The sequence below is a fragment of the Trachurus japonicus genome, chromosome 17 (genome assembly GCF_045865225.1).
Source record: "Trachurus japonicus isolate A0001 chromosome 17, Traja_1.0".
NCBI lineage: Eukaryota > Metazoa > Chordata > Actinopteri > Carangiformes > Carangidae > Trachurus > Trachurus japonicus.
In genome coordinates, this window is record NC_140923.1 from 1,666,148 (window position 1) to 1,681,818 (window position 15,671).

The window sequence follows — 15,671 nt, forward strand, 5'->3', positions numbered from 1 at the left end:
GGTCCTCGGCTCTGATCTGGTCTGAGATCACCATCTGCTCCACCACCTGCTGGGCGATGCCGGGGAGAGTCCTCTGCTTCAGGTCCAGCAGCACCGCCCCTGATGACATCACACCATGACGTCACACTGATGACATCACACCACGACGTCACACCATGATGATGTCACACTGATGACATCACACCACGACGTCACACTGATGACATCACACCATGATGACATCACACTGATGACATCACCGTCCTATCTATGAAAACTAGTCTCGCTCGCCAGACCCTCCTCCAAAGATTGATCATATTTATTTCAAACCAAACAAAAATTATATCTCACATACAACAACAAAAACATTCACGGGACACCATATAACCAAATATCGAACAGGACAAACAACAACAACAACAACAATAACAACAACAACAGACAACAACTAACACTGAAATGAGGTTGGAAGAAGCAGAGCTTATCAGTTTCCAACCCCAGACAACACACATACAACACAACCAAAACACAAGGTCACTCTCCAAAACCCCTCCCCCCCACAGTCATCTCATTAGTTTACATCATTTATCTCTCCTCCTCTCTGCTATACATTTCAAGGAAGAAGAAGGGTCTGGCTGGTCCGCCTATGATTGTAGAATTCACTGTATAGAATTCACTATGTGTAATTCATTATGTAGAATTCACTGTATGGAATTCACTATGTAGAATTCACTGTATAGAATTCACTATGTAGAATTCACTGTATAGAATTCACTATGTGTAATTCATTATAAAGAATTGACTATGTAGAATTCACTGTATAGAATTCACTATGTAGAATTCACTATAAAGAATTAACTACGTAGAATTCATTATAAAGAATTCACTATGTAGAATTCATTGTATAGAATTCACTATGTAGAATTCACTGTATAGAATTCACTATGTGTAATTCATTATAAAGAATTCACTATGTAGAATTCACTGTACAGAATTCACTATAAGAAATTCACTATGTAGAATTCACTATAAAGAATTCACTATGTAGAATTCACTGTATAGAATTCACTATGTGTAATTAATTATGTAGAATTCACTGTATGGAATTCACTATGTAGAATTCACTGTATAGAATTCACTATGTAGAATTCACTATGTAGAATTCACTATGTGTAATTCATTATAAAGAATTGACTATGTAGAATTCATTGTATAGAATTCACAATAAGAAATTCACTATGTAGAATTCACTATAAAGAATTAACTACGTAGAATTCATTATAAAGAATTCACTATGTAGAATTCATTGTATAGAATTCACTATGTAGAATTCACTGTATAGAATTCACAATGTGTAATTCATTATGAAGAATTCACTATGTAGAATTCACTGTACAGAATTCACTATAAGAAATTCACTATGTAGAATTCACTATGTAGAATTCACTGTATGGAATTCACTATGTAGAATTCACTGTATAGAATTCACTATGTAGAATTCACTGTATAGAATTCACTATGTGTAATTCATTATAAAGAATTGACTATGTAGAATTCACTGTATAGAATTCACAATAAGAAATTCACTATGTAGAATTCACTCTAAAGAATTAACTATGTAGAATTCATTATAAAGAATTCACTATGTAGAATTCACTGTACAGAATTCACTGTATAGAATTCACTATGTGTAATTCATTATAAAGAATTTACTATGTAGAATTTACTGTACAGAATTCACTATAAGAAATTCACTATGTAGAATTCACTATAAAGAATTAAGTGCGTAGAATTCATTATAAAGAATTCACTATGTAGAATTCACTGTATGGAATTCACTATGTAGAATTCACTGTATAGAATTCACTATAAGAAATTCACTATGTAGAATTCACTATAAAGAATTCACTATGTAGAATTCATTATAAATAATTCACTACGTAGAATTCACTATAAAGAATTCACTATGTAGAATTCATTATAAAGAATTCACTATGTAGAATTCATTATAAAGAATTCACTATGTAGAATTCATTATAAAGAATTCACTATGTAGAATTCACTGTATAGAATTCATTATGTAGAATTCACTGTATGGAATTCACTATGTAGAGTTCACTGTATAGAATTCACTATGTAGAATTCACTGTATAGAATTCACTATGTAGAATTCACTGTATAGAATTCACTATGTAGAATTCACTGTATAGAATTCACTATGTAGAATTCACTGTATAGAATTCACTATGTAGAATTCATTATAAAGAATTCACTATGTAGAATTCACTATGTAGAATTCACTATAAGAAATTCACTATGTAGAATTCACTGTATAGAATTCACTATGTAGAATTCAGTATAACGAATTCACTATGTAGAATTCACTGTATAGAATTCACTATAAGAAATTCACTATGTAGAATTCACTGTATAGAATTCACTATGTAGAATTCACTATAAGAAATTCACTATGTAGAATTCACTGTATAGAATTCACTATGTAGAATTCACTGTATAGAATTCACTATGTAGAATTCACTATAAAGATTTCACTACGTAGAATTCATTATAAAGAATTCACTACGTATAATTCATTATAAAGAATTCACTATCTAGAATTCACTGTATAGAATTCACAATGTAGAATTCATTATGCAGAATTCACTGTATGGAGTTCACTGTATAGAATTCACTATGTAGAATTCACTGTATAGAATTCACTATGTAGAATTCAGTATAACGAATTCACTATGTAGAATTCACTGTATAGAATTCACTATGTAGAATTCACTGTATAGAATTCACTATGTAGAGTTCACTGTATCCACCACTTTATTTTCCCATGATCCATTGCGTCACACCACAACGGAAGACTGTTTTCAACTTCCGTTTCACCCCGTACTTAGCATTCTAGCGAGCGACTAAAGTGCTAGCCACCGGTGTAACTTAGGCACCAAATGTGGGGGCTCCGGGCCGCCAAAATCGCCCTGACTAATCTGATGTTTGTCAAGTCTACAAAACAAATTACTTCTGTGTGCACGCCACTGCAACTAGTCATGGCCAGAGCGATTCGCTCTGACCATGACTATTGTAGCCGTTAGCTTTGCTGCTGCTGACAGCTAACAGCAGCAGCTAAGCTAACATCAGGACGTCAGCTGTTAAAACCCTCCCATTGTGGGACACGACATGAAACTACTCCAGTTAGCTCAGTCATGTTGGAACTAGGATATCCGCTGGAAAACATATTTTTTCATGGGCTGTTTATTGAGTTATTGTTTATTGACACTGCTAACGGCTAACAGCTAACGGTTAGCCCAGCTAATCTAAAATGTTTGTTCAACAATTTGTTTTATAGACTTCATAAACATCAGAGTAGTCGCAACGGTGATATAGTGACGTGAAAATGTGACATAAAGCTAAAACCTCGTCCGTATTGTTCTCATTAAAATTAGGTGATGATTATAAATAAAGTCATCACGGCCGATGTCTATCAACCAGTCTATGATATCAACAATACAGTAACGGTGGGATGGAGCGTCATGGCCACATTCAGCGTCGTTCTCCGGAAAGTGGTGGATAGAATTCACAATGTAGAATTCAGTATACAACCTCAGTGTCTCTGAGGGGGCAACAGAGACCTTCCTCCTCCTCCTCCTCCTCCTCCCTCCTCCTCCTCCTCCTCCTCCTACTCCTCCCCCTCCTCCTCCTCCCTCCTCCTCCTCCCCCTCCTCTTCCTCCTCCTCCTCCTCACCGTGGGAGATGGTTTTCCGGAGCTCCAGCAGGGAGCGGAAGGAGAGGGAGGGGATGTGAGGCCTCCCCCAGCGCTCCGTCTCCTCCTCCACATCCTCCTCAAACTTGATCCATCGCGCCGTCTCCCTCCACTGCAGCTCCTGGTTCCTGTCGATGACCAGCTCGTTCAGCTCCACGAACACCTGCACACACACACACACACACACACACATACACACACACATACACACATACACACACACACACACACACACACACACACACACACACACACTCTCAGTGTCACTCAGGAGGTCGCTGGTCTGAACTTCAACTTATAACCAAACCAACTCAACTAACGTACAGGCTACAAACAAACTAATAACTGACAAATAGTCCACAACAATCTAAAACCATGGACCTGATGGAGCCGTCAGCTGCGTTTTTCCTGCAAAACCACTGATGCACGTTGCCTTCAGGGACAGTTTTTCATCAACAGTCTCTGTATTTCCCTCTAAAACAACTCTGTGTGGTAACGTTGTGTTATTATCTCATAGCGTGGTGAATGTGCAGCTCACAACTTGTCCACCAGAGCGTTGTGGAGTTGTTGGATTGTGTATTTGATGAGTTTGATGATGAGGGAAACCAAGAAATCCCATAATGAGCCTCCGTAGCGTAGCTCTGAGCAGCTCACGGCTCTGCTCCGCCATTCTAAAAATAGCTTGCACCAACAATTAAAGGTAACGAACCTACTGCTATGACTATAGGGATTATGGCAATGGGACAATTTGACTAAATGTTGAACTATTCCTTTAAGATTAAGGGTTAAGAGAGGAAATGGAACTCAGCCCAAGTCCAGGACTCCAGGTGGTAAACAGTAAATCTAAAACTAAAAAAACTAAAACTTCTCTCTGAAGCTCGTGTGTTCTAGTGAAGTCTGAAGCTTTGTCTCTTGGATCACATGGACCAGAACAATCCAAGTCCAGAATCATCCACACCAATCCGTCCAAACCAAATCTAAAGGTCCACTTAACTTTTAGCCACTTCCTGTGATCTTCATCATCCAGGAGCAGGTGGATGAAGAGATGCTAAAAGCTCCAGAAGAGCTAGTAAATAGATTTAAGTTGTTTCTCAGATCCACATTTAACCCACAGGTTAAAGCTGGACCAGACTGGACCGGACTGGACCAGACTGGACCAGACTGGACCAGACTGGACCAGACTGAACCAAGATGAACCAGACTGGACCAGACTGGACCAGACTGGACCAGACTGGACCAAGATGGACCAGACTGAACCAAGATGAACCAGACTGGACCAAGATGGACCAGACTGGACCAAGATGGACCAGACTGGACCAAACTGGACCAAGATGGACCAGACTGGACCAGACTGGACCGGTCTGAACCAGACTGAACCAGACTGGACCAAGATGAACCAGACTGGACCAGACTGGACCAGACTGAACCAAGATGAACCAGACTGGACCAGACTGGACCAGACTGGACCAGACTGGACCAAGATGGACCAGACTGAACCAAGATGAACCAGACTGGACCAAGATGGACCAGACTGGACCAAGATGAACCAGACTGGACCAGACTGGACCAGACTGAACCAAGATGAACCAGACTGGACCAGACTGGACCAGACTGGACCAGACTGGACCAAGATGGACCAAGATGGACCAGACTGGACCAAGATGGACCAGACTGGACCAAGATGGACCAGACTGGACCAGACTGGACCAAACTGGACCAAGATGGACCAGACTGGACCAGACTGGACCAGACTGGACCAAGATGGACCAGACTGGACCAGACTGGACCAGACTGGACCAAGATGGACCAGACTGAACCAAGATGAACCAGACTGGACCAGACTGGACCAGACTGGACCAAGATGGACCAGACTGGACCAGACTGAACCAGACTGGACTAGACTGGACCAAGCTGCATTAATCAAGATGAATTAATCCAAAAACAAACTTCTCCTCTGCTGGATAATCTGGACTAACCTCAACAAAACCAGACTAATCTGGGCTGAACCGGACCAGTACCTTTCTGTGTTGGCTCTTCAGGTCCAGACCCACCATCCTGCAGACCGGAGGGAACTGAGGAACTGAGCCCAGAGACTCTGGGTCCTGGTCCTTCTACCTGTCTGGTCTGACCCCTCCTCTCTCTCATCATAATACATCTGGATTAACGGCTCAGGCTGCCGGCTCCTCTTTCCTGCCACATTCCTCTGCTGGTTTTGTTGTTGAGTTAAAACCTCATCATGGACTCTGTGGGATCCTGTTCACACCTGGACATGACCCCGCCCACCTGGACGCAACATTTTTTTTCGTAGGATAGGTCTGGGAAAGTCTCCTTCCCCGCCTCTGATTGGCTGGATGAGCTCTCCTCCCATTGACGTCATCTCACAACAGTACTGTAGGAAACTAAAATACACACAACTGAAGATCTAGGTGTGATCAGACGCCATGGTGTAGTGGTTTGAGTTTTCACCTGTGGTGTGGTGAACCCGAGTCCGATCCCCGCTGGTTTCACATTCTGAAAAATTTAGTTTTTAAATTTATATTCCAAGTTTACATTTTGAGTTTGAGAGAAGTGTAATTGTGCCATTGGTTGGGTTTAGGCAATGAAGAAAGGAGTTGGTTAAGTTTAGTAAAAAGACCAGGTAGGTATCCACACCAATGTGTCCAAACAAAATCTAAAGGTCCACTTAACTTGTTCTTCCTGAACTTTTAGCCACTTCCTGTGATCTTCATCATCATACAGCAGGTGGATGAAGAGATGCTAAAAGCTCCAAAAGAGCTAGTAAATGGATTTAAGTTGTTTCTCAGATCCACATTTAACCCACAGGTTAAAGCTGGACCAGACCGGACCAGACCGGACCGGACTGGACCGAGATGGACCAGACTGGACCAGACTGGACCAGACTGGACCAGTCTGGACCGAGATGGACCAGACTGGACCAGACCGGACCGGACTGGACCAGTCTGGACCGAGATGGACCAGACTGGACCAGACCGGACCGGACTGGACCGAGATGGACCAGACTGGACCAGACTGGACCAGACTGGACCAGACTGGACCAGACTGGACCAGACTGGACCAGTCTGGACCGAGATGGACCAGACTGGACCAGACTGGACCAGACTGAACCAGTCTGGACCGAGATGGACCAGACTGAACCAGACTGGACCGAGACTGGTCCAAAATGGACCAGACCGAACCAGACTGAACCAGACTGAACCAGACTGGACCAGACCGAACCAGACTGTGGTGTGGTGAACCCGAGTTCGATCCCCGCTGGTTTCACATTCCGAAAAATTTAGTTTTTTAATTTATATTCCAAGTTTACATTTTGAGTTTGAGAGAAGTGTAATTGTGCCATTGGTTTAGGTTTAGGCAATGAAGAAAGGAGTTGGTTAAGTTTAGTAAAAAGACCAGGTAGAGGCTAGACAGGCCAGATAAGTAGAGAGAGTCCAGGTAGATCGACAGCCTGCGTTTCACTGCCGTTTCACAGTCAAAACAAACAACCAATCAGGTGAGAGTCCTTCTAGCCAATCAGAGTCGAAAATGGAGCCCATCTAGCCAATCAGAGGCGGGAACGGCGGGAAAGGCAGGACTTTCCCGGACCTATCCTACGGAAAAAAATATCGCCACCTGGACACCTGGACACCTGGACGACTGGACGCGACTCTTGTTAACATTTCCTTGTTTCTCACATTCTGTGTTCTAAACAGTTTTCTTGTCTGTAACAACATCTCTGTCCTGGGTGATGATCCCTCCTCTGTTGCTCACCCTGAGCTTTCTCCTGGTTTTCCCTGTTAAAAGGGTTTTCCATGGAGTTTTTCCTCAGTGGATGTGAGGGTCTAAGGACAGAGGATGTTGTTATGATGGGATGTAAAGCCCTTTGAGACAAACTGGTGGTAAAAATACATTGAAGCATTGATTGGGAAGCTCCCAACCTACTTGATGTCCTTGTTGCACTTGAGTCAACCTAGAGCCACCTGCTCAGCATCATTCATTAGGTAGATATTCCACGGGTAAATACAGAGGGAGGAAAGAAAGCTTTCAGTTTCTTTGCCCCAGACAAGTGGAATAAACTACAGGACTCGCTAAAACTGAAACAGTTTATTTCTGTGGAGTCCTTCAGGAGTCTTTTAGACCTTGTCTTTCATATTGAATGTACTTGCTTTTCCTGAAGCTGAGACCCTCAACCATAAGTTGTTTTTCCTTGTGTCTGCTTAAGGTATCTTTAAATCTGACACCCGATGATTACACTGTGGACTGTTTAGAATTGTGTTTTATTTTTGCTTCTATGCTTGACGCTTCGTTGGTGTTGCTGTTGTGTGTTGATTGGTGTTGCTGTTGTGTGTTGATTGGTGTTACTGTTGTGTGTTGATTGGTGTTGCTGTTGTGTGTGTTGTTCTATATTTGTGATCAGGGCGTCATTGTAAAAGAGAGCTTTCTCTCAACTGGCTTCCCTGAATAAATAAAGGTTTGAAATGAAATGAAATGAAAAATGGGCTATACAAATAAAATTGCCTTGCCTTGCCTAAACCGTCTGTCCACCAACCTCCAACTCAGTCATAGACGCTCAGGGTGACCAGTTACAGGTCTGGAGACAGGAGGTCTCCTTAGTAACAACCAAGGTTATTATAGTTATAAAATGTAATGTAAAATTAGTTAGGGCCACGAGCCATCGCACCGGGCACTGGTCCCTACAGCTAGGAAATAGCAGCAGGGACCAGATAGTTTTGACTAGAAATGAGACATTTTGACAAGAAATAAGACAAATATTCTTGGAAAGATTCTGAGTTTTTGCAGTGTGGAGGTTGGAGTTAGTTCTAGTTTTAGTGAACTGTAATAACCCCGGGAACAACCTGCAACACCTTGTCGGTGTGTGTGTGTGTGTGTGTGTGTGTGTGTGTGTGTGTGTGTGTGTGTGTGTGTGTGTGTGTGTGTGTGTGCACTGTTGTTCCTATCTAAGAGGGGACATCGGCGTCGTTACACATTCACCAACAGGGGACCAAGCAGCCAACAGGGGACTTTTTTTAGGTCCCCTGTTGGACATGCTTTAAATCAACTTAAAATCATGTGAAAAACCTTCTGGTTAATTTTTTTAACTTAAGCCAAGAGGGGACCTGAGTGTGTGTGTGTGTAAAATACCATATTCAGCAGTGCCCCGGCAGGCTGGAGCAGGGGTTTTAACGACTCATTCACACACGTCGTTTCTTACACTCCTCCATAGTGTGAACGACTTGCAGCCCCGGCAGCCTTTCAGACTGTAGAGAGGCTATCAAACAGGCTCCTTAGTGAACAAACCAGTACCTTGAAACATAATTTGTTATTCTTTGTAACAAAATATAAAGGTTCCGTTTTCATGGATGTCTTAAGTTTAAACTCAACACTGTATTAGGTATAATAGAAATTTTAAAATATTGAAAAAATTGATCACCCATAACAAAATTTTAAATAAAATGGTCATTTAGATCATTTCTGTTGAATTCTGATTAAACATTAAAAATAATTGACCTTGTTATTGTTGCTTGTCCAGTTTTTTTAAGCACAGGGTTTCAATTTTACAATATACATGTGTTCTCAATCTGTATAGGAATTATTAGTTGACTTACATTGCAGAAAAAGGTCCACACTTGGTTTATATGGAATGACAGGGGTCCACTGTTGGTTGATGCATAATGACACACGATCCCACTTAGTTAGCATGGAGTGATATACACACTCCATCATGTATGAATAAGAAAGAAATAAGCAAAAGTGATAGTTTTTAAGAGAAAACTTTCATCAAAACTTAAAACAAACATTTCTAATAAAGTAGCACCAATAATGTTGTAATAATTTTTTTTACTGTAGGGTGTACTACTGCAACACACATTTCTACAGTCTATTCATTTTTTAATAGAGAGTTTTAGGATTTAGGGTAATCTTAATGTACTTGCATCATAAATCTGTATTCATAAGGATGTATTTTATTTACAGAAAACTCAATGGCAACCTATGATGATATATTATGTAGAAGTAAACCATCAAAGAGTAACTGATATTAAAGTATTGGCACGGCAATTTGTTATCTTTGGGGAAAATACAGAGGGTTTGGGAGATCATCAGTTTGTCAGAGATACAAGGGATAATTCATTGAGAGGATTAATCTCACAAAGTCCCTATTTTAAACTATTGCCAGACACATTTCTACAGTCTATTAATTTTTCACTGTACTGGTGTTTTATACTACTTAACTGCATTGTTGTCATGGGAAAATACTTAAACTACTCACAGTTTGACATGGCCTGATGGCTCAGAGCCACAAAAAGTTACTTTTTGGCCACGTACATCTCATATAGATGAAGCTCTGTTGGGGCCACCTATGGTCAGACTTTTACTTTTTAAATGCATGTGATTTCAATTAATTTTAATGTATTTGCGTCATAAATCTGTATAGGAATGATTCGTTGATTTACGTTTTAGAAAAAGGTCCACACTTGGTTTATATGGAATGACAGGGGTCCACTGTTGGTTGGTGCATAATGATACAAGTGCCCACTTAGTTAGCATGGAGTGAAATACACACTCCATCATGTATGAATAAGAAAGAAATAAGCATAAGTGATCATCCATAAGAGAAATTTTTCATCAAAACTGAACACAAACATTTCTAATAAAGTAGCACCAATGATGTTGTAATTATTTTTAAATGTAGGGTGTACTACTGCAACACACATTTCTACAGTCTATTCATTTTTTAATAGAGGGTTTTAGGATTTAGGGTAATCTTAATGTACTTGCATCATAAATCTGTATTCATAGGGATGTATTTTATTTACTGTTTTATATTACAGAAAACTCAATGGCAACCTATGATGATATATTATGTAGAAATAAACCATCAAAGAGTAACTGATATTCAAGTATTGGCACGGCAATTTGTTATCTTTGGGGAAAATACAGAGGGTTTGGGAGATCATCAGTTTGTCAGAGATAGAAGGGATAATTCATTGAGAGGATTAATCTCACAAAGTCCCTATGTTAAACTATTGCCAGACACATTTCTACAGTCTATTAATTTTTCACTGTACTGGTGTTTTATACTACTTAACAGCATTGGTGTCATGGGAAAATACTTAAACTACTCACAGTTTGACATGGCCTGATGGCTCAGAGCCACAAAAAGTTACTTTTTGGCCACGTACATCTCATATAGATGAAGCTCTGTTGGGGCCACCTATGGTCAGACTTTTACTTTTTAAATACATGTGATTTCAATTAATTTTAATGTATTTGCATCATAAATCTGTATAGGAATTATTCGTTGATTTACGTTTTAGAAAAAGGTCCACACTTGGTTTATATGGAATGACAGGGGTCCACTGTTGGTTGGTGCATAATGTTACAAGTGCCCACTTAGTTAGCATGGAGTGAAATACACACTCCACACAGACACACAAACACATGCAAACACACATATTTCAACTTAAGTAGCACTGGTAAAGTTGTAATTGTAGTTTTGTTTTTAAACATGGGGTTAGGGTTAGTTACTGTGAAAACTCAATGGCAACCTATCATGATACTTAAGGGAATATTTCAGTTATTGACATTCATGGATCAACAATAAAACATGTATGGGAAAATAAAAGAGGAGCTGGGGGGTCATCAGTTTGTCTGAGATACAAGGGATAATTCTTCTAGAGGATGGATTAACCTCAAAAGCTCAAAAATTTCATTAAAACTTAATACAAACATTTATAATGAAGTAGCAACGGTAATGTTGTGTTTTTTTATGTAGGGTGTACTGTGAAAACTCAATGGCAACCTACGATGATATATTATGTACAAGTAAACCATCAAAGAGGTACTGATATACGACAATTTGATATGGGAAAATACAGAGGGAATGGGGGATCATCAGTTTGTCAGAGATACAAGGGATAATTCATTGAGAGGATCCCTATGTTAAACTATTGCCACACACATTCACACAGTCAAAATGTTTTTAAACTGCCACGACCACGAGAAAGCCATCCATGTGTTGCCGTAATCAGTTCTAGATTGGACTATTGCAATGCACTTTATGTTGGCGTCTCCCAGTCTTCGCTCAGTCGCCTCCAACTTGTCCAAAACGCTGCTGCCCGTCTTTTAACTAACACTAATAGACGTGAGCACATTACTCCTGTTCTTAACTCCCTTCACTGGTTCTCTGTCCCTTACAGAATTGATTTTAAACTTTTAATGTTTGTTTTTAAAGCACTTAACGGCCTGGCCCCACTGTATTTATCTGAGCTACTTTATTAGAAATGTTTGTGTTAAGTTTTGATGAAAAATTTCTCTTAAGGATGATCACTTTTGCTTATTTCTTTCTTATTCATACATGATGGAGTGTGCATTTCACTCCACGTACTTACATTCAAAACAGACTGACTGAAACATGGGTACATGCAATATAGATTCACAGAGCATTTTTATGAGCTACCATTCTCTGCCAGAAATGTTGTCTGGGAACAACATCTTACTTAACATGGCACAAGAAATTAGGATTCATCATATTGTCAGAGATACAAGAGATAAGGCATTGTGTGGATGGAATAACCCCAAATAGCTCAATGTTGAACTGCTGCAACACAACTAAAAAAAGTTAACAGTGGTGTGGACCGTGTCTGAGGAATATAGTTCTTGCTGTGTCCTAATTGTCCTTTACAAGGCTTTGTAAGGCTTTGCATGTGTTTTTATATTTATGCGTTCCTTTGTTTCCCTTGATTTTCTAAATACCTTTTAATGAGTAGTTTAACAGGGGGGTTTTTGGGGTTATTCCGTCCACACACTGACATATTCCCTGTATCCATGACAATCTGATGAATCCTAATTTCTTATTCCAAGTTAATTGTTGTTCTCAGACAGCATTACTACTAGCAGACAACAGTGGCTCATATAAAGGCCCTGTCACAGAATATTATAACAGGTAATTACACACCTTCACAAAACTCATCAAAGAACTGACAATTCTTTAGACAAAATGGAATATTGCTGGTACACCCACTCTTTACAGTTGCCACAGAAGTTGAGTCACCAAAGGCCATAGGTGCGTATGTAGCACATGGCCAACCTAAGACCTGGGACGGTCTGATTTGGATATAAGATATTAGCTGAAAGAAGGTAGAAACTCTGAAGCCCAACCTGAAAATACCTAACGACCATCGTCAGCTACGACAAACCATCCCCCACACTGCCCACACTCAAGGACTGACACAGGTCATCTGGCACTCACTCCGCTCTCACTCCATTCACTCACTTCTCAGATCCCAGTTCAACAACTCTACCTTAAAGTTAGGATCTGTGAAATACATGAGTGCTGTTGACTTAACTACTTCAATGTAGAGGAATGTTTTGTGCCCACATAGACTGAAACCCCATTAAAAATGTTCAACTCTACTTAGAAAACTGTGTGTAAATGTAATGAAGTCGCATTGCTTACTTCAACATGCACAAGGTTATACCTAGATAATAAGGAATATACACACTTGTGTTTAGCTGGGTACTGAAACGAAAGAAAATCATTAGGAAACAACCAAAATAGATAACAAATTAATTACTTAAAAATATAAATAAATTAGATAACGTTTTACCATCTTCTGAACACAATTAATTGAATTTGTTTATAATCCACTTCAGATGCTATGAATAAGGTAATATGGGATTGTTGAATGTACAATCCACACATCCTGAAAGCAACCAGACCCATTTCTGCTGAGCACCAGTGTGAACTGAATACAGCTTTTATTGTGTACTTCCCACTTAATGTAAACTCTCTGATCCTGTGCCAATCCTGTACCTTTTGACAACTTTAAATTAGGTTTCAATTTATACACCAATTTCATCTATAGATGTGTATGACTATGTGATACAGTGTGTAATATACTAGTGTGTAAAAAAAACACAAATTTAGTTTTAGTTTTCATTTTTGTTGTGGACCAAAAATATTCAGACAGGTATACATGAACTCCAGTAGAGCTAATAGTTTAGTAAGTAAAAATGTGTGTTGCAGTAGTTCAACAGTGGGTATTTTGGAGTTATTCCATCCACTATAGCTGATTTATCCCCTGTATCTCTGGAAATCTGATTATACCTAATTTCAGACAACATTTCTACTGGCACACAATGGTAGACCATATAAAGGCTGACAAAATATTATACTGATCACAAGGCATCACACACCTTTACAAAACTCATCAAAGACTTGACAGGGTGGATTATTGCTGGGACAACCACTCTTTACAGTTGCCACAGAAGTCCATAGGTGTGTAGCACATGGCCAACCTAGGACTGGGGAATTCCATTGTCTGTTAGTCTGATTTGGATATAAGATCTTGGCTGAAGGATGTTAGTCTTTTCCAGGTTGCCCTTCAGAGTTGCTAACGACCATCGTCAGCTACAAGAAACCATCCCCCACACTGCTGACAGTCAAGGACTGACACAAGTCGTCTGGCACAGATTTAAAGCCCTCACTCACTTCTCAGAAGCCAGTTCCACATTTAGAGTGGAGAGTGGAGGTAAGCCTACCACACACATAAAGATAATCGGGCTGATTTTGCCCCGATTTTCCCCCTTCCGACCAAAGACAAAAATCAGCCGATTATCCTAAAGTCTTAAGATTATTTTATGAGATTCTCTTGTAGTGTGTGGTATGTTAAGAGTCAAAATTCTCACAACAATCGCCTCGGAAAACGTTCGGCGCTGATAATCGTAAATATTAAACATGTTCAATATTTCCGAATCAAAAGTCATCTTGCGTGTGGAAAGCCGGTGTTGTGCTGAGAAGTGCCTGCTTGCCAAGCTCTGCATGCTGCTCGCGGCAAGCCACTTCTCAACACAACACCGGCAATCCCACAGAGAGCCACGGTGCAGCCCTGGCATTACATGAAGTTCACACAGACATTCACGCATACACGGGAGATTTCCTGGTGGCCGATAGCAAAGACGGTAGCGATCATAGCCAGCAACAGCCGGCAATAGAGCAACCATGTTTAAACGATCATGTGACCGCCGCTCACAGCCGCTTTACTGCTCGGCGTCTGAAGCCACAGACACACAGACACACACAGATGGTATCGTTGTAAAGGCTGAAGTGTCCCGCTTTCATTTTTAAAAAATGACATCGCTCTCATTGTCCATTCCGGAAATAGACCGAAAGAGTAGCTACAACAATACTGATCTCTTTCTGAGTTTTCTGACCGGAGGGTCAAGATTCTGAAAAATCTTAATGTGTGTGGTGCGCTGTGTTTGGAATATCACAGCACACCACACACAATACGATCAAAACTGTTCAATCACAGATTTTTTATCTTCATGTGTGGGGTCTTTCACAGATAAAAAAATTGGTTGAAATTTAGAGAATCTTTATGTGTGTACCAGGTTTTAGGATCTGTGAAATACATGAGTGTTGATGACTTCACTACTTCAATGTAGAGGAATGCTTTTGTGTCCACATCATAGACTGAAGTCTATGGGTGGGAATTGAGAACCGGTTCCTCTTCAGAACTGGTTCCCACGTGATCATTTCCTTGGGATTGTGTGCGTGCATGCTTAATGATTCCACTAATCAATTTTGCTTTTTCCTTTGCAAATGTGCATGTTTCTAACCCAAACAACACATGCTGTATTCGGGTCAGAACGAAGGCAAACACGGCGTCGAGACAGAAGCGCTCTAAAGTGTTGGGGTAGATGTGATGTGACAAAAAATATTCAGATTTATAAAACACTGCATACACACACTTGCAAGTAAAGTGCCTACAAGGCACATACATACTGCAGATATTAAGGAATACACACTTGTGTTTAGCTGGGTACTAAAACATCAAAAAATCATTAGGAAGCAACCCAAATGTGTAACAAATTAATCACTGAATCAGATTGCCATTCTACTATTTGTTTTCAAAATAAATTT

The 15,671-nt window shown here is 40.0% G+C and overlaps 1 protein-coding gene across 1 annotated transcript in view; it reads right to left on the reverse strand.

The window, feature by feature from the left end:
- slc4a2a (solute carrier family 4 member 2a) overlaps nt 1–15,671 on the reverse strand; it is a 48,840-nt gene that overhangs the window by 19,679 nt on the left and 13,490 nt on the right. The window contains exons 6-7 of the mRNA XM_085804505.1: nt 3,731–3,911; nt 1–99 (exon numbers count right to left, since the gene is read on the reverse strand). The exon at nt 1–99 is cut by the window's left edge and continues 37 nt beyond it. Of these exons, the coding sequence (XP_085660631.1) occupies nt 1–99; nt 3,731–3,911 (280 nt within the window). The remainder of the gene's footprint in view (nt 100–3,730; nt 3,912–15,671) is intronic.